The sequence below is a fragment of the Prinia subflava genome, chromosome 6 (assembly GCF_021018805.1).
Source record: "Prinia subflava isolate CZ2003 ecotype Zambia chromosome 6, Cam_Psub_1.2, whole genome shotgun sequence".
Taxonomy (NCBI): Eukaryota; Metazoa; Chordata; class Aves; order Passeriformes; family Cisticolidae; genus Prinia; species Prinia subflava.
The window spans coordinates 27,828,305-27,849,826 of NC_086252.1; the positions used below are offsets into that span (position 1 = coordinate 27,828,305).

The window sequence follows — 21,522 nt, forward strand, 5'->3', positions numbered from 1 at the left end:
AAAGGGCTCAAGGAAAAAAGTCATGGGAAAAAAGCACCAAAACCAAAAAATGCATCACAACTTTAAAATAGTAAGTCAACAAGGCCTCCTTTCCCTGAAGCTTATTTAGTCCACTCCCCAACACCCTTAAAACAAAAGGCAGACCTAGGTTCCTTCATCCACATTCTTCCTCATAAAGAATCATCATTAGGTCCAGCAAACAAAGCAGTCATACTCAGAGGGAGAAAAGCAGATAAAAAGGTGGAGTCAAGACATTGCTGAAACTTTCATTTCTTCTGTCATTAACTACTTCAGCCTACTAAATTTGATATTCATCTTTCAGAAGCAACATGAAAAACCCCCCACGCAAGCAGGGGAACTTTCATGTGGTACAGAGAAGAAAGCATCTTTCCCAAAGTGCTTGCAATATAAATAATACAGTCATAGTATAGATAAAAATAATTACTACTATTCAGACTTTATTAAAAAATAAGCACAAATATCCCCCTAGTTTTCTACTAAAAGAAAAAAAGAGAGTTAAAGAAATGCAAGTAGTTGCATCCTAATCAGTCTTAACATAATCCTGCCCAACCCATTTTTATTTGGCCTCAGTCAGTGCTGCTGTTCACTTTCTCCCCATGGCTCAGCACCCTTTTTCAACCATCCTCAGGTCCCTGCACCTTAAAACTTAAGCCTGTTGTCCAGCCATCCAAAATCATCTACCATGACTGAAAGCTGGACTTGATAATTGATTCTGATCATAGCTGATCATTTTAATTCTTTCATAAACATCCTGTTTTCTTCCCATATACTGTGTGCACTTCCACACTTGTAGAAGACTTTCACAGCTGTTCTATCCAAGAAAGAATGATGCAAGAAATCAGTTTTCCCACATAAAGCCACATACTGCATCAAATAACAATGTGTCAGGGTTGAAAAGGAAATTCAAATTGAAAAAATGTGTTGTGGCAGACCAGTAAAATCTCAATTCGTCTGATCTGAACTCTGCCAGTTTCCCTGATGCATCTTCTGGACCACTTGACTCTAACTCTGAGACCATCTCATCCACATGAACCAAACAAAGGGACTAAGGGCAGACTAGTTTTGACCCTAATCTCCTAGTTTTAATCAAGTCAAAACTTGGTGAGAGGTGGTAGGAGCTCTGAATAAAATTTACAAGCAAGCAGAAGATCCCTGGTTCAAGGGTAAAGTCTGTCAAGTGAAAACGAAGGATGAATTTGCCTCAGGACTCAGACATGAGATCAAATTATTGCTGCTTAACAAGTTATAAGACACCAGCTGAGCCAAAGTAGCAGCCCTTGAGATGTTATTAAATTATGGCAAGTGTAAGGTAATGTAATTTAACTTATCCCTAAAGAAATAAACTTAAGCCAAGCACAATCATTCATGTTTACCACAAAGAACACAAACACTAACCACAACCCAGCTAAACAGCTTACTCTGGATCTACTCATTAAAGACTTCACAAAACAAATGCTGACCTAAACAGAATCAGAGACATTAAAAACCAAAGAGGTTCCCATGCAAAAGCTGGGAACACTGCAGAAAAAGCCTGGCACTGCCATTTTCACCACTACTGGTGGAAAAAAAGAAGTCAAAATCACTCATCTCTCCTTAGCACTGATATCTTCTCACAGGTGATTCTGCCACCTTAGAGAAGCTGATGTGGAACAAGATTGAGACAAGGTGGTGAGCCCTGCTGGTATAAGCCCTTCCTCATTCAGAAAAGTTACTGAAACCATTATCATCACAGGATACCAAAACCCAGCTGATTTCCATCTATATGGATTTCTGGTTTCAGACAGGCACACTTGCTGCCTTCCATGCAAGATTTAAAGAAGTCAGCAAGTCAAAACTAAAAAGAAAACAAGGCTTTATTAATACAAAGAACCATTTTCTAAGCAGCTTGAGATCTCTCTTTTCCCTAAGGCAAGTCTGGCTGCCACAGCGACTCTGTATATCTGTGACCCTGAAAGATCACTGCAATGATAATTCAAATGGACAAATTAGATGGAAGCTTCCTCCCCCTTGCACTGATTTGTCTATGCTGTAGAGAGCTACGTCCCTTCACATGTGACATTTACACTTTACTCCTGAAGTGCAAGCTGTAAAGTGTAGTCCTTGTAAAGGCTCAGCTCCTGGAACAAGCTGTCCCCTTTTCAGCAGGCTGCTTATGATACAAACATAGAAGTCACCAGGAGAACCACAGACTCCAGTACACTGTGTTTCTGTCTTGCTAAATTGTAAAGATGAGCATAAATAAACATGTTGAGATGAACAGTTCCTACTCTTATTTCAGTTCCAGGGTATGTAATTCACTCTAAAGCTTAAACTCAATAATCTTAAAACTTACGGGGATATTCACTTCTTGCCTGAAACAAAGATTACCCAACAGAGACAAAATCTAGGTAACCAGAGCTTAGAATGATACTTGCTGTACACTGCCCAAGTTAAAGTTTGGGAAGATGGAAACAGGCTCTGGAAAGTACAGAGAAGTAGAGACTAAATTTCTACAACACACCGGGAAAGGACAGATACTGAGTAGGGAAGGGAATAGAGAAATTCTTGTAAAACACATAACAGGAATTCACACACTGTGTGCTCTGTGAGTCATCCCTGGAATGGTGCATATGCATCTTCTTACTTGTCAGATCAACTCATATCACGCTCAGAAAGCAAGAGTCAGGCATCCCTTTCAGTCCAGCAATTCAATTAAATACTTCCTAGTGACTGAAGCCATGATTCCTTATCCCCCATTATCATAAAGTCACTCCCCAGAGTTTGATGTGAAAATAAAACATTACTAAAACACTATCAACCCAAGAGATAATTTAAATGTCTGATACCCCCACTAACAATCATTTCCTGGGTGGTATTTTGTAAATTGCTAGACACAAGTTCAAAGCCTAGCATAACTATCTAGGGTGATTCAAGGATGACCAATTTAGACCTTCCTCCTGTTCAGGCATGTTATGGCATGTTCTGTAATGAAAGAAGACTTTTGGGTCCATCTGCTCTGTGGGACTTACAGGACAGAAACCTTCAGATTCAGAGGGTGTGGGAGAACAGACAGAGAAATTCACATTAAATGGATTCATATCATTGTTATAGCCTACCAGTTAGGAACAGAAGAGAACACATGGGAAACCAACTGCAAAACCAAATAGCTCAACATTTGAGCATAAATCTTAATCAGGAGTAACAACAGAAAATAACAGATTGCTTTAATCCTAAAGAGGCCTCTTTCAAGGTTGCTCAACAAAATGAAATAGGGATGAAGTTTGAGACATTTCTATTTCGGAAACTCTGGAACAGGTTTCCAGGTTGAGACAATGGTCTTCAAGCACTTATTGGGCCTTTTTCAGTGCAGTAGCACTGATGAAATCTTTCCCTGAATCCAGGTTTACTGTAAGTGATGACTGGGAAGAAGAAATTTGTTTTCTAAGTTTGCTCTGAAGATTCTGATCCCAAGATAAGGATCTGCAGCCATCAGGTCACAGAAGTGGCAAGAGCTGAGAAAAGGAAAGCTCTTTGAAGCACCTTTGAAATCAGAGTACGATGCATCCTCACATTTGCACGATTTCTTATATCCCCATTTTATTAAGTCCTTATTTTTAGATCACTTTGTTGTCATCTTTCACTCACTTCACATTCTTACACAGGAGAAAAGGCATGACTCAGAGAAGAGGAGGTGCAGAAGAGCACCATTTCTCTTTTACAAGAGGCAAAATGGATGATTTTTCTTTGTAAGGGTGAGTTTACCCAGTGAACCCCCTCCTGCCCGTCCTCACTCAAATTACGATGCTCTGTAATACAACCATGCACAGTGTGACAAAAAAAAGTCTAAGTTCAAGGTTATTAAAGGCATTTTGTCTCTCATGGGCTGTAAGGGGTCCAGACACACCTAGAATTTACATTCCAGAGCAGGAGCAAAAGAAAATAACACGTGTCAAGGAATTTAAATGTTTTATTACAAGTACATTTCATTTCAGAGACAGAAATAGAGAAAATTTAAAAAATGGGACTAAGTTGTTAAAAATGAAATGCATTACAGAGTGAAATCTAACAAGGAAAACAATGGTTCTTCCACATCATTCATTTCACAACAGCTTCCCACTCATATATGCAGAAATATACTTGTATTATATACAAATAAAATACATTTGGTGGCTTGTATTTATTATTTGTGTAGCAACATCAGGATTCCAGGTGAAACCAAGACCTTCCTTCTACCAGCTGGGAGAGACGCTGAAACCAATCTTCAAACGATAACAACTAGTCAAAACTTTATCTGAGAGTTTCATTTCTGAGCCTTTAACTTTGAGGCTTTCACAGTGACTCATGGGTGTGCAAATACATTTGTCCCAAAGCACACTCGAACCAGCTGTAAAAACTGTTTGAGAGCTAAGACTCACTATTTCTATTTATTCATTCACAAGTAAAAGGATCTTGATGCACAAGTAAATTCTTCTAAAATTATAATACTGCTTAAGATCATGAGTCAGATTCCAGACTCTTATGCATTTGTTTTACATTTTCACAAATCAGAATCAGGAGTGAGCAGGTGTTACACTCCATGTAACAAAGTGTTAATGCTCGCTTTGACAGGCAGGATTACTATCTGTTGACACACTGAAAAATGCTCATGACTTAAACACTATCAGGTATGGAAGTGGCAATAGCACAGAGGAGGTGTGAAAGCAGAGGCAGATATGAGCACTAAATTAGCAAGTTTTTTATTATTAGCAGGTGTTTCCAGGCATTGCTTAGATTATCTGAAGAACCAGTATGAACATGAAAAAAAATTGCAAGAACAGTTGACTGTAACACAAAGAAAAGGAAGAAGTGTATCAGTAGTTGCACATTAGAAAATGTCAAGCAGACCAAGCTGCAGAAGAAAAAGCCATATAAATCTTTCTCCACCCACTTCAGCAATTTTTAGCAGACGATATAGGCTGCTGCTGCCTTGCTGTTTAACACAAATAACAGGGAATGCTCACAGGGCACTGCCATCTGTTAGCAGCTGTTACTGAAAACCAAACACTGGGGGCAAGTGGGCAATTTGCAGCATCCTGCCTCCAGTGCAAATAAAATTCAGAAGAAACAGGAATAAAAGTGTAGAGGAAAATAATGTCTTATCAAATCCCTAAACCCAAATACTATGCTCAAATGTACATAAACCTTCAGCATTTCTCACAGCTTGACCACTTCATTCCTTTCACAAGCAGCAGTGCTGAAGGTCCTGTACACTTGCAGGTACTACAGAAGTAATAGATTTCTGTCTAGACATTATTATTCCTCATATGTGGCCAACTGCTTTACCAGACATCAGTTTATTCAGAGAGAAAAAAGATGTGAGGCCTTCCAAAAAGGCCTCAAATGAGAGCAAGATCAGCCTGGTGCACCTGCAGCTTCCACCGTTAACCAGCTTGAGCCATCTGAATTGCTCACCTCTATTACAGATCACTTACCTTAATTGCAAGTAGCAAGAATTATTATTTTGTCCAGACTGGAACTGAATGGCTCAGTCACACAGGAGCTCTTTACTATTTGTACTGCTGTGGCAGCCTGCAGCAATCAGTGACCAGCAGCATCCTGGTTCATTGGATCCAGTGCACATCCCATCAGCTCCCCAGATGTTGCCAAACACTGAATCCATGCTTAGAAGCCACAAACCAGCCAGGGAAGCAAGCTTTGAACCATTAGTCTGCATATTAACCAGCACCCAGGGGCCTTTCAGTCCAGCTAAATTGTGTCAGTTGAGCTAAAAAGATGAAATTACACTCATGCTGCCCCTCTGGTGAGTCTCTTGGCATGATTTAGGCTGAAGAGGCTGTGAAGGGATGAGAACAGCTTTGCCTCCCAGCACTATGGAGAGAAGAACCCCATGGTCTCTTATGGAATTAATGCGTGTCCTACGTGGACTTCTCCATTCACATCTGATTCATGTCCCATTCTCATTTAGGCTCACAGGTAACAAGCATGGCTTCTTCACAACAAATGACTGAATGAAAGGTCAACATGCATCTTGCTAGAAATAAAAAACCCATAAAGGAATCACACCACAAACTAAAGGTGGCGTCAAAACTTAGGAATGTCAATTTTCTAAATGAAAATTTCAAACTCAAAGCAATGACAACAAATCAGCCTCAGGCCAGTCCAAGTCCCACTCCTGCAAACACACCACCATGCTGGCAAATCATCTGGTTCTCTTCAGCAACCATCTGTGCTTGCCTTCACTTGAAGAAGACTTAGCAAACAGAGGAACTGGCACATGTGAAGCACAGCACGTGACAGACAAGTAGAGATTAACTTTTAGTTTTGCTCAGAGACTGAAAGCAAGTAAGACCAGGGTTTTTTAACTGGGAGGCATGAAACAAAACCTTTACATAAGGATGTCCATAAGATGTCAATGCTTCAGTTAGCATAAACTCAAACTGTTTGCCCTGCCTCTTTACCCATGGAAAGCTTCAAGGGTCCCCACTACAAACTGCCTCCTCTTAACAACCTGGAGACTGAATTTAGGAAGTCTTCACTGAGAAGCAGAACCCAGAAGATGGGCTGGAGAACTTCCAGACCCTCTTTGTAATAGTAATTTTGTGTTTAGTTTTTAAATATTTGAAACAGGGTCCTTCTAATTCATCTGGAAAGCCTCTCCCACTGACACAAGGAACCACTGATAATTCCTGCCTGGAACAGGGGCGTGTTTGTTGAGGTGATCTAGGTTAGTCATCTAGATTACATTTAAATCAGGCTTACTTAGCTTCCTTTTCCAAATATTACAAGGAAAGAAGGTAAAAAACCTTACTGAGATGAAGAAAATTAACTCAAACATCCTGAGTTACAAGAAATATTTAGGTTGTCTACATAGGGAAGAGGAACACAGAGCTGTCTGCAAAATAAAGCTTACTATTACTAGCTTCAGAAAACTCCTAATAATAGTATGAAGTAATGAAGAATGGCATGAAGATTAAATGGAACAAAACACAGGTCACCTACTAATTTGTAGCAAACTGCTCTTCACATAAATAATTAGAATATAGTCGTATTTATATATCAAGCTTTAAATTCTTAATATTAAAATCAAAGAACAATCTGCATCTTAATGCTTCACTGAAATTGCCCATGTGCAACTTGACAGTCACACTGATGACAGACCAATAAAACTGAAGTGAAGCATTGTCACCCATTCTAGCATAACACCAAATCAGCAGAGGATGTGCATTAAACGATACAGGCTGCCATTTATAGAAGTGCCTCTGTTGTGGCTTGCAGCCTTTTCCTGCTGACATCAGGTTGTGTTGTTAGCTGAGCTCACATTCTCTTCTGCCTTTAGCCCAGTTACCACTCTTGATAAACTGAAGAGCTGAAGAACAGACACAATCTCAAATGACACTGGCAAACCCTTGCCTTCAGCTTACTGAGTAAAAAATACTGAATCAATTTGAAGATCTTCCATAACTACTGCATCCTACAGGAGGAAAAATGAAATAATGGCATAACTTAGGTTAAAAGGGACCTCTGAAGGTCAAGTAACCCAATCTCCTTCCAAAAGCAGGGCTGAAAAAGTTGTATTGCTCAAGGCCACATCCAGACTCATTTTAAAAACCTCCACAGATGAAGATCTTCTGGGCAACCTCCTCCAGTGCTTCACTCACTGTCTTCAAAGTGACGAAAAATATAAACTCATTGGAAAAAACCCCAAGCTGTCCTCTCAGTCCCTCAAGTATGTGGACTACTGGAACTTGCACAAAACCAACTGAAAACCTCTTGATGAAAAAGATCTTACTGCTAATTGAGAGGTTTTCCAGAATTGGTGGTCTATGCATTATAGGTACAGGAAAGTCAAGATTCCAGCCCAAAATTTATAAAATGAGCTGCTCATCACAGCTTTTGACTGGCATTTGTCCTGTGTGTAGTTTCACAGAAACCCCTTCCATGCCATGAGGAAGCAGAGATCACCTGCTTCCAAATACGGGTCAGACCATCGCTGGCCAAGGGTGCAGAGCACCATCACACACAGTTCAGGTACGTTCTCACCTCTGACTGGAACTATTTACCATTTCTGGGGCATGTAAAACAGTGTTTCAGATGGCTCTGTGATCCAGCTTTCCTGGGAAGAAGCTGTGGAAAGGACCAAATGCTACATGCACACACTGGAGGCCCCAAAGGGAACATTCTGCTGCAGCTGATGGAGTGCCTGGCCTGGTTTACACAAAGACACAGGGACCTGGCACTGTCCACCTCTGTCACAAAGCTCCCAGGGCCCCAGTATGCTGCCACATCTCCCACACCTTCAGGCAGAGCAAACACAACTCCTTATAATGTGCTGCTACAAACAAGAAATAGTTAGGTCAAAAACAGGGACAAGAGTGCTTTAAAGCCCATGATAATAAATAGGCTTCAGAGAATGCCATGAAGGGGAGCAGCAAGCACGGAGCACAGTGTGCATACAAAGACCCAATACAGAGTCTTTGGAGAAATCCCACTGCAGTGAGACAAAATCCAGCGCACACATCAAAAAGGAAAGAAAGAGAAAGACATCTAAGGAAAGCACTAGAGACAACTGTGGAGCTTCTTAAGGGGGAGGGAGCAGAGAATAAGTTTCAGTGTGCTGGTGCATAAATATTTTGCCTGTGGAAGCTTAGGACCAGATCTTATTTAGGTCTCCAGTGAAAAGGAGCGTGATTGTCCCTCCACATCACAGAAGCTCCATGTGATTAGAACCCTCTGCAGATTCAGCTCCTGCCCAGCACAGAGCTCAAACAGCAGGAGCACAAATCAGAGCTGAAGCACACTGGCAGAGCTGCAGCAGGAAGAAGCGTGCCCAGCCCTGCCTCTCCAGGGCTGCCCTCCAGGATTGCCCCTGACCACAGCAGGAGGTGTGGGGGGAGTTCAGGGGAGGAAACAAATGATGGAGAACAGAGTTAGACCCATTCTTCATAAAGCAGCCCTAATTAGAAATGTCAGGTCTCATTATGAGCCAGAGCTCCGCTAGACAGGCGTCCCATTACTCAGGAGAGGCGTATGTGGAAGACATGCATTCCTTAAAGATGTACACATCTCTCCTCTGCCCACACCACAGCCAAAGGGAACAGTCTCACTACATGGGGAAGGCAGCACCAACACTGCCAACTGCATAAACACTAGCAGAAGCAGTGCCAACACTGCTTCATACCTAAAACTTCTATCTCCCCCCTCCCTCTGGAAGGCTAGGAGCAGTCATGCCTAAAATACTCAAAAACAAGGCTTTTTACAACATAGTCTACCAGCAGTTTACATAGGGGCCTGTGCATTTCCCATTGAAATCATTAGAGTCCATTAGTATCAAAGGGAGAAGATCTGGAGAAAAAAAAATGGTGTAAATTTCTCTCTTCTACCTCTGCATTCAAGCATTTGTATCCAATGAAGCCCACGTATGTCTCATACTCCTTAGACATCAGCATCTGCATTTCACACCAGAAACCTCCATGTAAAGCATCTAAAGGATTTTGTGGTGCACTGACAAGCTCTGAGGGAAGGCAGGTTAGGTGTGTCACAGAAAAGGGAACAGCTCTGGAAATGTCAGCGCCATAGGTTTTGCCATTCTTGAAAAAAGCAGAGGATGAAGGTATTTCTCTCTTCCTCTGTGGTGCATTATTTGTTATAAAATTCCCCTGGCTTGACTCTGAAGGCCAACTGCAAAGCAGCAGCCATTAGCAGCTTTCCTCATGAAGATTTGTCTGCAGTGAGATCCCTGCAGGGTACATGTGGGGTGTAAACCTAGCCAGGATTATTCAGGGCTGTCTGCAGCTTTGGGGCTTCAGGGGAATAAACAAAAAAAAAGAGATTCAAACTGCTTTGCACAATGCAACAAAAGGATTCTTTTGACAGAGCAGTAGGGCAGAATTAATTCCTTCAGCAGGCAGAAGAAACCCAGTCATTATGCAGTATTTGCTGTCTTAATACTACAAAAATAGGATGCATTTACTTATTATAGATCAGTTTTGTTCTATTTCACATCACTGTATCTGAGCTACAAACAAAACACTTCAGCCAAACATAACGGAGGAGGAAGGCAGTGTAATGCCAGACTAGGGCCAAGTACAGACAATGCCTTTCCTGTACTTTCCTCTGGAGTAACAAACCAGCATTTGTCCACTCCTGCATTTTGAATAAAGCCCCTCTTCATGTCCCCAACTCACATGGCTGTAACAGCAGGTTTTGTTCTACCACTGCATGTTAAAACTGCATAATACCATCTGTATCAGTAAGTCTTCCTCAGAAACGGGTTCAGCAGTCTAAACCTCATCCAGCCTAAAGTCAATGATCTGAAAAGTAACTAGGTACAAGAAGACCTTCAAGCCTCCAAGCACTTGGACTCAGGTTCTTTAGAAATCAACCAGGTGTTCTTCCATCTAGACACTAAAAAAACTTCACAATTATGGAAGCTGCAACTACTGTAGTTACAATATACAAGGACAGGGATATTATTTGTTGCTGGTAGGAGAAACACACCTTTCATGTATTTCTGTTGCCCATAAAAGCCTATCCTGTATTTCACCAATTACCACAGAGAGACTGCTGTCCTCAGAGGCTGCTAATTACAGCAGCTAAACTCAGTCCACTTGTTACATGCTCAACCTGAAAACAAATCTCATCAAATAAATGAGAGCAGCAGCACAGAATTCATCAAAGTGCCCCACAAGGGGTGCAAGAAATTTCATCTCTTCCCCAAGCAGTCTTTGGCCACCACTGAGGCAGCTGATTAAGGACAGCAATTGAATTCTAACTGGGACAGTGATTCTATATAAAAACAGCCCAGAGCATTCATTTAAAAGTAGTTATTAGGAGACTACTCTCCAGCACCCAGCCAGCCTACAGGAAGGGGAAAGAAAGACACCTACTCCTCCACCACTTTCTTGGAAACTGAACTATTTGTGAGCCTCAGGCAAGGACTTTTATGTCAAGAACAATTTTGTAATTACTTTCATAGGAGCAGGAAGTTTGTGATACCTTCACTTGTGCTCACTGGAGTACAAGTACTGTGTACCCCAACAAGTGTTGAAGTCAGTGTGTGTGAAATACAACCCAAATAAACTTCAGGAATGTGCACAGTGTACAGCTGTGGGATACTTTTTACTCCCACCAGATTGCCCTTCAGTGTGCCATACCATATTTGAATAGCTTGTACTCCCATCTCTTATTGCTGAGAATTGCTGAGAATAAAAAGGCTGACTTAAATTATTGCTGTGTTCGCAGTGATCAGTATGTGTGTGCACGGGCATATGTATGAACCATCTTACTGATAAATTTGCCCCTGGAAGGTTCTGTGTACCATGAACGACAAAGCTGAGCAATCAAAACCAGAATATTTAGTTAGTCCTTTCATGTAAAAATGCCACTGGAGTTAATATTGCTCTAGCTTTGACCAAAAATTCTTTCTGACAGAACATCTACAAAGGAAAGCCATCTGGGAAAGACAGCACAGAAGATACCAGAAAACTGGTGCAAAGATTTCAAAGACAATGACCACTGCAAATTAAAGGCTTTGTTTTAGAGGTGAAACCAACCTGACACCAAAATACATAAAAGAATTTGAAAGAAAAGACCATAGCAGAGAAAACAGCAAAGTACTAAGCATTTCTGATCTGTGATCACCTCCACAGCTGTACCAGATGTTACTGCAGTTTCCATGGGACGGAAGGGTGTAGGATTTTTTTCATTCTAATTCTTTATGGACACTGGACTAGAAATTCATCCTTGCCATGTTTTCTAAGTTGCATGTGTTCTCTGAGGCACCCACTGAGGTTGCTCAGATACACATGGTACTTTACCAATGAGGAAGAGGAGAATAGGCCCTGCATGAAGAAATGCATCTCCAGATGTGCAGGATATTCGTGTATTTAACTTCCATCAGTAATAATGGAGATCTTTTACTCATGAAGCCCACACTAAAAAGCAGCATCTCATCCTTTAACTTCCCACTCCTTCAGCCTGCACCTTATGCACTTCTGTTAGTGATGCTGGTAAGAAATTGGTTCTGCTTAATTACACCAAAGCTTTGCCAAAAGACTATTTGTGTGTTCATATAAAACCACCAGGCTTAGGGGAAGTGATAAAATTTTCTTTTCAAGGAAATCCTAGATCAAGGTACTTTGGAGTCAATTCAGAATTCACAATACATTAACTTACACACTTTTCTTCTGACATTTGCTACTACTACAGTTCAGACAACCAACAGTGACCTGGAGGTCAGACATTTCCCAACTGATAAGATCAGCTGGACCATTGCCCCAGGCTCTTCATTCCACTAGCTGATCTTTAAAGCTGAGAAGTTCCCAGCATGATGAAATCATCACACTTCACTGACAACAACAAATATATGCTTGTTGTCTGTAATAAACAGTGAAGTACATTAATGATTCACAATTTTAACTTTGGAAAAATCATGGATTATTCTCAACTCCTCTTGTGACCTGGACAGAAGAGCCAGAGTGCAAAGGTCAGGTGTAGATGGTGACACTATCCACTGACAGGTGATGCAGCTCATGAGGAGGAGAATCAGCCCAGACAGGTTTCTGTATTAATTTCCTGGCATTGGGAGGCATTTAGTGATGGTGAACAAGGAACACCACACACATGCATCCACTGCTTCCTCTGAAAATACATGCAGGAGTTGCCTTGGAAAACAATGTTCCAACAGGATAAAATAAAGACCTGTCCATACAAACAGCACGTACTGTAGCATGCAGTATTCATTCCACAGCACTCAGTTTGCCCAGATTTCCATGTTCTGTCACAAAAAAAGCTGCCAACTGACTCACACCTCAAGACAGTAAACATCAATACAAACCCAAGGTCTGTAAAATTTGGATAATGACCGACTCAGACTTCCTAAAATTAGTCTACTACATCCACAGTATAGTAAGGATTTGAAAAAGACAACAGGTACACTGACTCAAGAGAAAGGGGGGGGAAGAAGGAAAATGCAGCTTTTGTAAAGATGGCTAACAGAAAACATCTCCTCTGAAAGCTCAGATGAAACGCACAGGCTTCTTACATACAAAAAAAAAAAAAATCACAATATATTTCCCTCTTGCAAATTAATTCTTCTCAGGTGAATAGATACAGAGCTCATCTGCCTTTCCATTTCCCCTAGACCCAATCCAGCCTCATCAACCACTACATATATCCTATTACAGAAACTCAGTTAAAACACAAAAATACAGGTTTTTTTAAAAAAGTGATGTCTCTAGTTGGTACATTCTTGGAACTGTGATACAATGTTAATTCAAAAGTACTCATAACCAATTTAAATAATCTTCCCAACTGATGCTGCAAAAGGAAACAGTTAGGGAATGGAAGTCTCAATTATCAGTCAAAAACAACACAGACCAGCAGGGTTTTTGAAAATTCATGTCCTCCACCTCTCTCCACCTGTTCTTGCCTCTTATATATGCACACATCCTCTTTCTTCACCCCATCAAACAGACCATATTTTATAGAATCTTAAACTGAGCTTGATGACGCCAGGCTACAGATGCTTGCAGACTATTTTTTTTTAAGTTCCACTTTTACTGCAAGATTGCTTCAGTCTCTTCACACCGTTAAAAAGAAACGGCAGTGGAATACTCTGACATTAACAAATAAACCCATCCATCCCTGTGGCACATTCCCCAGCACCTACCTTTCCCTGTAGTCATTCTCTGCAGTGCTGGGGAGCTGCTGGGGAAGGGCACTGTGCTGGGGAGCAGCCCCACGTCTCTCAGTACATGTTTCTCAGCAACTTAATCACCAGCAAACTCGGCACCCTCCTACAGCACTTTGCTGTGTGACCTAGCAGGCGATTGCCACCTCTCCTCCAAAATAAAAGCCTGTTCAGCACGCAGCTGAGCTCCATGTGCCCCCCTGTGCCTGCTTGCTCACACCCCTCCCCTTCTACATTTGAGAATTTCAGAAATATGCTTATTTACAAAGCTGTCAGAAAGGGAGCAGAGCTCTTCTTGTCCATTTATACCTTCCACAGGGATGTACTATCAGTTAATTGTGTTCATTCAAATATCACTCAGACATTACTGCTCTCTCAGCTCCCACACAAGTGAAGAGGTATTTATTTGCTTTATTCATGCCCTAAAAATGCTGAGTCAATTAAATCAATCTTCTATTTCACTTCATATTTCAACTTGAGAACTGCATTAATAGAGTACAAGCCATAATGGAAATTTAATTGCACAAGGAGGTATGAATGCAAAAAAAAAACACAGTGCAGCATTTACTGGTTGAAAATATCTGTTATCCTGGGCAGTTGTCCCTCCTTCCCATCTGCAATTCTGCTGTTTGGATGTGTGTTGACAAACAAACAATATTCCACCCTCTTATGCATGGCATCACTTGGCAAATGTGGGTGATTTTCCTTCATGTAATAAATATCAAAATAGCTTCCAATGACTCAGCTTTATTACCAGCACAACACAGGAATCTAAAATAGCTACAGCTTTCATCTATTTAACTCCAAGTTCTCAACTGCACAAACAGAATTCATTTAGTAAATAGCATATTTTTCTTATATACACCCTCCCAAATACAGAAGTAGTTCTACTGAAAAGCAGCATTGCTCCTTCTTAATAGGTTTTCAGTAACTGAAATTATCACATCTCTTATTTTAGCACTGTTTTAATTCACTTGCTTACTCTTAGAACACACACTCATGCAGTCAGCTACCAAAATTGCATCCTTCCCTCACCTTACTCCACGCAAGTATCCGTGGGGAGAGATCTCAGCTCCAGAATTCTGGCTTCAGGATCTCCTGCTCTGATTTCCTTCCAGCCCAAGAACACTACCACCTCCACCATCCCTAAATCTTGTTCTTCTGAGTCAGAATTCAACATCAACAAGAAAATTCAATGCCCTCCTTGCCCACAGGAACACCACCACATTATCCCTTAATGCACAAATATAAATGTATCTCCCAAAAATTTTGTGACCTACTAAAAAAATGAAGATTTATATTGAAGAATATCATATTAGGACCTCACAATGATCAAAAGCATAAAAAAACACACCAAAACATTTTGGTAACTTATAGCTTTGGTTTGGGTCATTGATTCCTATCAGCCTGTATTTTTCAGTAGATAATTTATTTTATTCTAAATCTGTACTAAAATTTGATTATAAACTCTTCTGGAGTCCAAGTCTGACTCAAAGTCAACTGAAATACATGGAAAATCTGTACAGTTCATGTTAAGATCCTTCCAGATAACAGCAAGAAAAACCACAGAGCATGAATTTCCTGCAGTCTCTGTCCAATAGCCTCTCTGTATCACATCCAACTAAAGATCATCACACAATGCCACTCAAAGACAACAGCTGACTAGCTGGCAATTACTGGCTCTTTCATGCTGAAAATGTATTTGTCCCAGGGGAATAAGGCATCTGCATAATTAGCAAAAGCAGTTACATAGAAAATAATTAGCTTGCTGAAAGCCCAAAGGGGGAAAAACTATAATTTTTGCTTCAAGAGGCTGACTAATTATATGCCAGATAAGAAAACAGAGATGCACTGAGAATCATCGAGAAATCCAGCATGGATTTTAACTTCATATTCTGGATATAAGGGCTGCTGGTAGCCTAGCAACAAGCAGCATACTTGGGCATGCCAAAACCTCCTCCGACTTAATGAAACACTTCAGATTACTATGCAAACCTCCCCCACCCCACTATGCATTTGATTCCTGTGTTACTAAATGATAAAAACAAAGCCTAGCCAAAAAAAAAAAAAAAAACAACAAAACCCAAACAATTCAAGATAAACTCAAACAAGCATTAATGGACTACAGTATAGAAAGATAAGCAAAAACAAAACATGAATTATTTTCAGAGACTTGAAATTCACAGTCTGATTAGAGTTGATTCATTAGATTTCTTCTTTGAATTACAAAAACGTCCTATTATTGTAAGCAACTTTTCTAGTAGTCTGTGTAGAATTTCTGTTTGTTTGTGTCTTGGGAACCACAAGATATGAAACCTTTAACAAGTCAGAGCAACTCACTAATCTCCAATGTATTCCTGATACACAAATAGTACTGCTGCAATTACTTCCTTTTACTTGAATCCTCAGTGAACAGGTAGAGGAAACTGCTATCCCAAACAGCAGTCTCAGAGCCTAGAGAGCAGTTTTTACTGTGTTCCACCATTCTAGAAGCCCCAGCTGCTGTCCCAATTGCCCAGGACCACTGTGTTCTGCAATAGGAGAGGTTTGACAACCACTTGCAAGTCTGGTTGTCATTAGCACAACTCTGGTGCTCAGTTGTGAGTGACCTTTCAGCCATCAGCCTGCTCTTGATTACTCACAGGAGAAGCACATTCACATAGCACCCATCCCATCCAACCACCCTGCCAGATTCAAAGGGTTAACAAGACTGAGCTATTTCCACTATTTCCTGAGAAAGGCAAATCTGCATGTGCAATATCTATCACCATCCTCCCTGGTGAGTCTGACAACTGCTGAAAGTGTCACCTTTGTTCAGAAAGTGTCAGGGACACATGAAACCTGACAAACTTAGCTTGTCTTTAGGCCACAATAAACTTGTGACCACAGGGGAAGATAAGCCTCCTTTTGGTGGCTTACACAATCTCAAAAAGATAAACTGAGAGTTGCACAGAGCTGTTGGCACACGAGATAGGACGACCATGTAACACTGTATTTGTGGTGTGCTTGGAGGGCAAGGAAGAAGCAACAAACAAGGGAAACTGAACCCTCCCCTCAAACACCCACAGAAGATGTTAATAAGTAATATTATCATTACTAAATTCACAAATGAGAACTACATAAATTCTGCAACTATGGACTTTTTCATTTCTAGGGAAGATGAAAAGGTTCTGGCAGAACACTAGGAGATCCTATGCTTTGCTCTCTTTGACCCTCAATACTCCTCCGCCCTCCCTTTCTCTCCAGGTTACTTTGTTGTCTCAATGTTCATACAGGAGATTCTGCTGAGGAGAAATCCTACCACACACAGACTCCAGGGATTGCATCCTGCCACAGCACAAGCAAGAACAGCGAGACACCAGAAGATCAAATTAAAGAGAGGGAAGAATAAGGAGTACAGTACTAAAGCCTATCCATGGAGTCAAGGACAGAAGATGGGGACCATAAGGTCTCAGGATCTCTATGCACAAAATGGGTAAATCTTTCACTGAAACAGTGACAAGAGGGGCATAAAAGAAAAAATAATTTTCAATGAAGCCTAAAAGTAGAAGAACTGACACACACCAATGCTTCAGATGTAGCAATAAATCTCAGATCACAAGTCTGCTTCCCAGAAACACCAAACAGCAATCTACATAGAACAATGATGCATCAAATTGCTTTTTCTTTTTTTTAAAGCCCATTGTATTCCACTGCTAGCAAGACAAAAATTCTACCTTGGCCTAGCCAAGTGGAAAGCAAGGCAGTTGAATCAGCAGTAAATCTGTTCCAGTTTGAGTAAGGGTTTAAGAGAAATCACCTGGAGGTTGGAAACCTAAATAAGTTTGCTAAGAGATTAAATATTTACTTCTCCTCCAACCTGTTAAAAAAGAACAAGGACATCTGTTTCTCAGCTGCACTTTTCTAGCCCTGTAAGCCTCATCTACCTGTACAGACAAAATACTTCCATATTATGCAAAAGCATCATTTTAACCCTTTCCATCACAGAGGAACCTGTACTAGGTCTTCATCATTCCAAAACATACAAGATAATACATCCCATTTCTGAATAATCCAAACTATAACTTCAGGATTTTCAAATCAGGTAATTTTATTGTTTCTGCAGGGATGAAGTTTACTGTGCTGTAAAAGTGGTTATGGCAAGAAGAATGGTGCCTAGAAGTGAAAAAGGTACTTTTTCCTATTTAAAAGAGAAACCTCTCTGCTCTCTTGACTTCCAAGAGCATGGTGGGAATGACTAGGACAGCATCTCCCCTGCCCCTGGCACTGCAGAGGGTGTCAGCTTGATAGGAACCCACAGTGCTGAACTCAGGTTCATCTGCACTACTCAACTGTCAGCAGAAAGATGCATTTCCTCACCAAGAATTCTCACAAAAATCTATTGTTAAACAAGGAGTAATACCTATTAAAATTACTTCCTAGCTCCTAAGCTTATCTGTAAACACAGTAATAAACACTTGTTATTGCAGTAAACAAAATACTAGTTTCAGACAAGACAGACAGAATTTAGGCTCTGATAAGGGTCTTTGGCTGTCAGTCCTAAACATACAAAACATGCAAAATTGTCCTGGTTTGGGACAGATTTGGGAGGAACCTCAAGACACTTAGGAACCGCAAAATACAAACAATATGAGCTTTAAACAGAACACTGCTGCATTATTGTGCACTCTCTTTGTGCCTTTTAGGGCATTAAACTAAAAGGAAATTCTTCTCTGGAATTACTATTTAATTTACCTTATGAACAATTTACATGCATGTGCACTTGAGAACAGGAGATGTATTTCCCTAATGTAACTCAAGAGGAAGACAGCTAGACCTTCTCTTCTCAAAACGTAGCCTTCCTTCTCCTTTTGCTACTACAAAAAGACAGAAAGCTAAACGTCCATTTTCTTTGTTGCAAAAGCACTGTGTATGTTTATGAACAATCACCATACTTGCTTCCCCTAACAGAATGCTTGCTGTGTATGCATTTGAATGCCTCACCAATTGAAATTTGCTAAAAGCACCAAAAAGAGAATACAAGTACTTCTACTCACCAACTGAAGTCTGGACCATGTTGCCAGATTTTTGGACCTCATCGAATTTTGTAAAAATTACATTCAACCTGTTTGAAAGTTAAAGAAATACACAATGAACAACTGAATTTAAATTTTAGGAATATTAGAATCATAAAATCACTAAGGTTGGAAAAGACCTCTAAGACCATCTAGTTCAACCTTTAGCTGAGCACCACCATGTTTGTACTAAACCATGTCCTCAAATGCCCCATCCATGTGGCTCTTGAACACTTCCAGGTACAGTGATTCCACCATTTCCTTGGGCAACGAAATTCTAACATCTTATGATGTTATAGACAGATTTGGCTTTATTCAGGTCATTTGGAGCACTGTCAAAAATGTCAGCTGAAAATGTCAATGCAATGAAGTTATTTTAAAATTTAGAAAAAATACATCCACACAGCTGAAAGGAAAACCTGAGATATAATTGAAAATACTACATTACTGAATGTGATATGTACTTCCAGTTCATTACCACTTTGTCTATCTTAACTATTTGCAGAAATACCACAAAACACAGACCTAAAAACCAACTTGACACATTTGTCTTTGGCCCTGACACCTTCCCAATTGATGTCACAGGTCTAGCAGAGCAGAAGATCCTTATCACATCTCATCATTCCTTCCCAGTGAGTTTATTACTTGAAGGCACATTCTGGGAGCAGATGTTTCCACTGGAGAACAAGGGGCAGCAGTGCTGCCTCCACCTGCATGTACCCCAGCTCTAAAATCACCTCTTCCCTCTGAGCACTGACAAGCTGCCACCTACTCCAGCTCCAGGTCTAACCATGCTCTGCGCTGAGCACTGCAGGCACGATGCAGAGCAGCTTTCTAACACACCTGGAACAGCAGAAGCAGAGGGACATGGCTTTGGTTTTGACACAGGTTTGCTTGCTTTTTGTTTGAGGTTTGGGTGGGGGTTTTTGACAGAGAGGGAAGCTGCTTATGTCTTAAATAAAACCTTAAAACTGGTTATTTTGTTTGTGGGTTTTTGTTGTTTATGACAGCCTAAGTTGCATAAACACAAGCTATTCTGAAGTGTCTCCTCTCTACATATGAAGAACATAAAGGAAAAATATTAATTTTCTTAATCTTAAATCAGTTAACTAAGTATCTTTAATAACTTCTGTGGTTTTCCAAAGATACTGCAGTATACTTGGGCAAAGGTACAGGATCTGCATTAAGTAAATCTGAGTGTTTATCAGATTAAAAAATAAAAATAAAAAAATTAAACAATGATCCCAGGAAAAGGTTCAATTATGAGGGTCCTGAAGTCTTCTGAAGGAAGAAAGGGAATAAAAAGCAGCCCAAAAATAGTGAAGACCTAAGGCCATTCTCAACTTACCGAGACTGGGGTAATCCTTTTTTACTGAGATCAGCCCTTACACGCTCACCAACGTGTCTGTAAATTTCCACAAGGCTGTTTATTGCTGCATCTCGAACCTGGACGTGAGAGATGAGGGAAATCAATCATCTTTACAATTTGAATTAATTTAGTTCCCTAATAAGTCTTAGGAAACGAAATCTGTATATTTCTCAGCAACAACAGTTGCCACTATGCACATTACCAGGCAGTTCATGAGGAAGCTGCCAACCCTGCCTTTCACATGTTAACAGTATCAGTGGGTAATTGAATTGAAAAGGCAGTGAAGGTGTAAGATGAAAGGTTTCCTGCAGAAGGAGCTTGGCTGCCTTTGCCAAACTCCTCCCATTGTGTACAACGGGTACTGGATGAAAAAAGGATAGAGACACAAACAGACCTTATATTACTGGGATATTATAAAATAAACTGTTTTTTAATGCTGTCTTAGAAACTTACGTTTCTATGTTGATAGCAAAACAGGGAGGAAGGGAGGAGTAATCACCTGAGTCACCACGAATTTTGCATATTTTCAAAACTGATTTGCAAGAAATTGCTGAGCACATCCTTCCCTCCAGCCAACAGAAGAGCCATAAATCTGATTAAAATGTCACCTTTCTGTACTTAAACCCTTCCTCCACTAAAAACAGCAGGCAAAGAAGGTAAACAAACTATCTGCTCTGCCTCCAAAATCATACCCTGCCTCCTAGCCAAAGAAAACCCTGACACCTGACTCACACCCACCTCACCCCACTCTCCTGCCTCACAGCCTTCCCACTCAGCAGTCCCTGCCAGCCTCCAGACAGCTCCTACACTCGTGCCAGCCCTTACTCAGCGCTCCTGCCTCTCGTCCTGCCCACCAGCCCCTTTAGCTACCAATGCTGCTGGGCACAGCCTGTGGGGACTCTTTGGTGCCCCCAGTTTCTGGGCACAGACCTGTTTGCGCACAGCAAGGATTGCCTCTGTGTGTGCTGTGAAGCAGAGGCACAGCTGCAGGACTGTGGAAATACCAAGGAGCAAGGCAAAGAGCCCCCACCATCATACTTGGTTTAGTTTACCACAGCAATAACAAAGCTTTAGTGATTTTATTTTTTGAGAAAATGATGAGTTTAAGTACTGTTGTAACACCAGATGCACGTTGGGTTATTCAATCCAATCAGCTGAAAACGATGAGAGGACTGTTTTTGAAAAAGGCTCTAACGGAACAACTTCCACATCCACAACAAATGAAACAAATCTCGGCTTGACCTGGAACTGTTTCTCGATGCTCTCTCCAAGAGAGGGCAGCAGTGACCGAGCCCAGCAGGTCTGGCAGCGCTCAGGAGGCACCAGCAGCACTGAGCAGCTCCGGGGGAGCCCAGGAGCAGCCCCCGCCCCAGGGCAGGCACTGTTTCACCCAGAGCCACTGTCACAGC

The 21,522-nt window shown here is 41.0% G+C and overlaps 1 protein-coding gene across 1 annotated transcript in view; it reads right to left on the reverse strand.

Moving 5' to 3' along the window:
* The window catches only part of CLASP1 (cytoplasmic linker associated protein 1), a 166,726-nt gene that overhangs the window by 97,317 nt on the left and 47,887 nt on the right, over positions 1 to 21,522 (reverse strand). Inside the window, exons 7-8 of the mRNA XM_063400845.1 lie at positions 20,093 to 20,190; positions 18,727 to 18,794 (exon numbers count right to left, since the gene is read on the reverse strand). Coding sequence (XP_063256915.1) covers positions 18,727 to 18,794; positions 20,093 to 20,190 — 166 coding nt within the window. The remainder of the gene's footprint in view (positions 1 to 18,726; positions 18,795 to 20,092; positions 20,191 to 21,522) is intronic.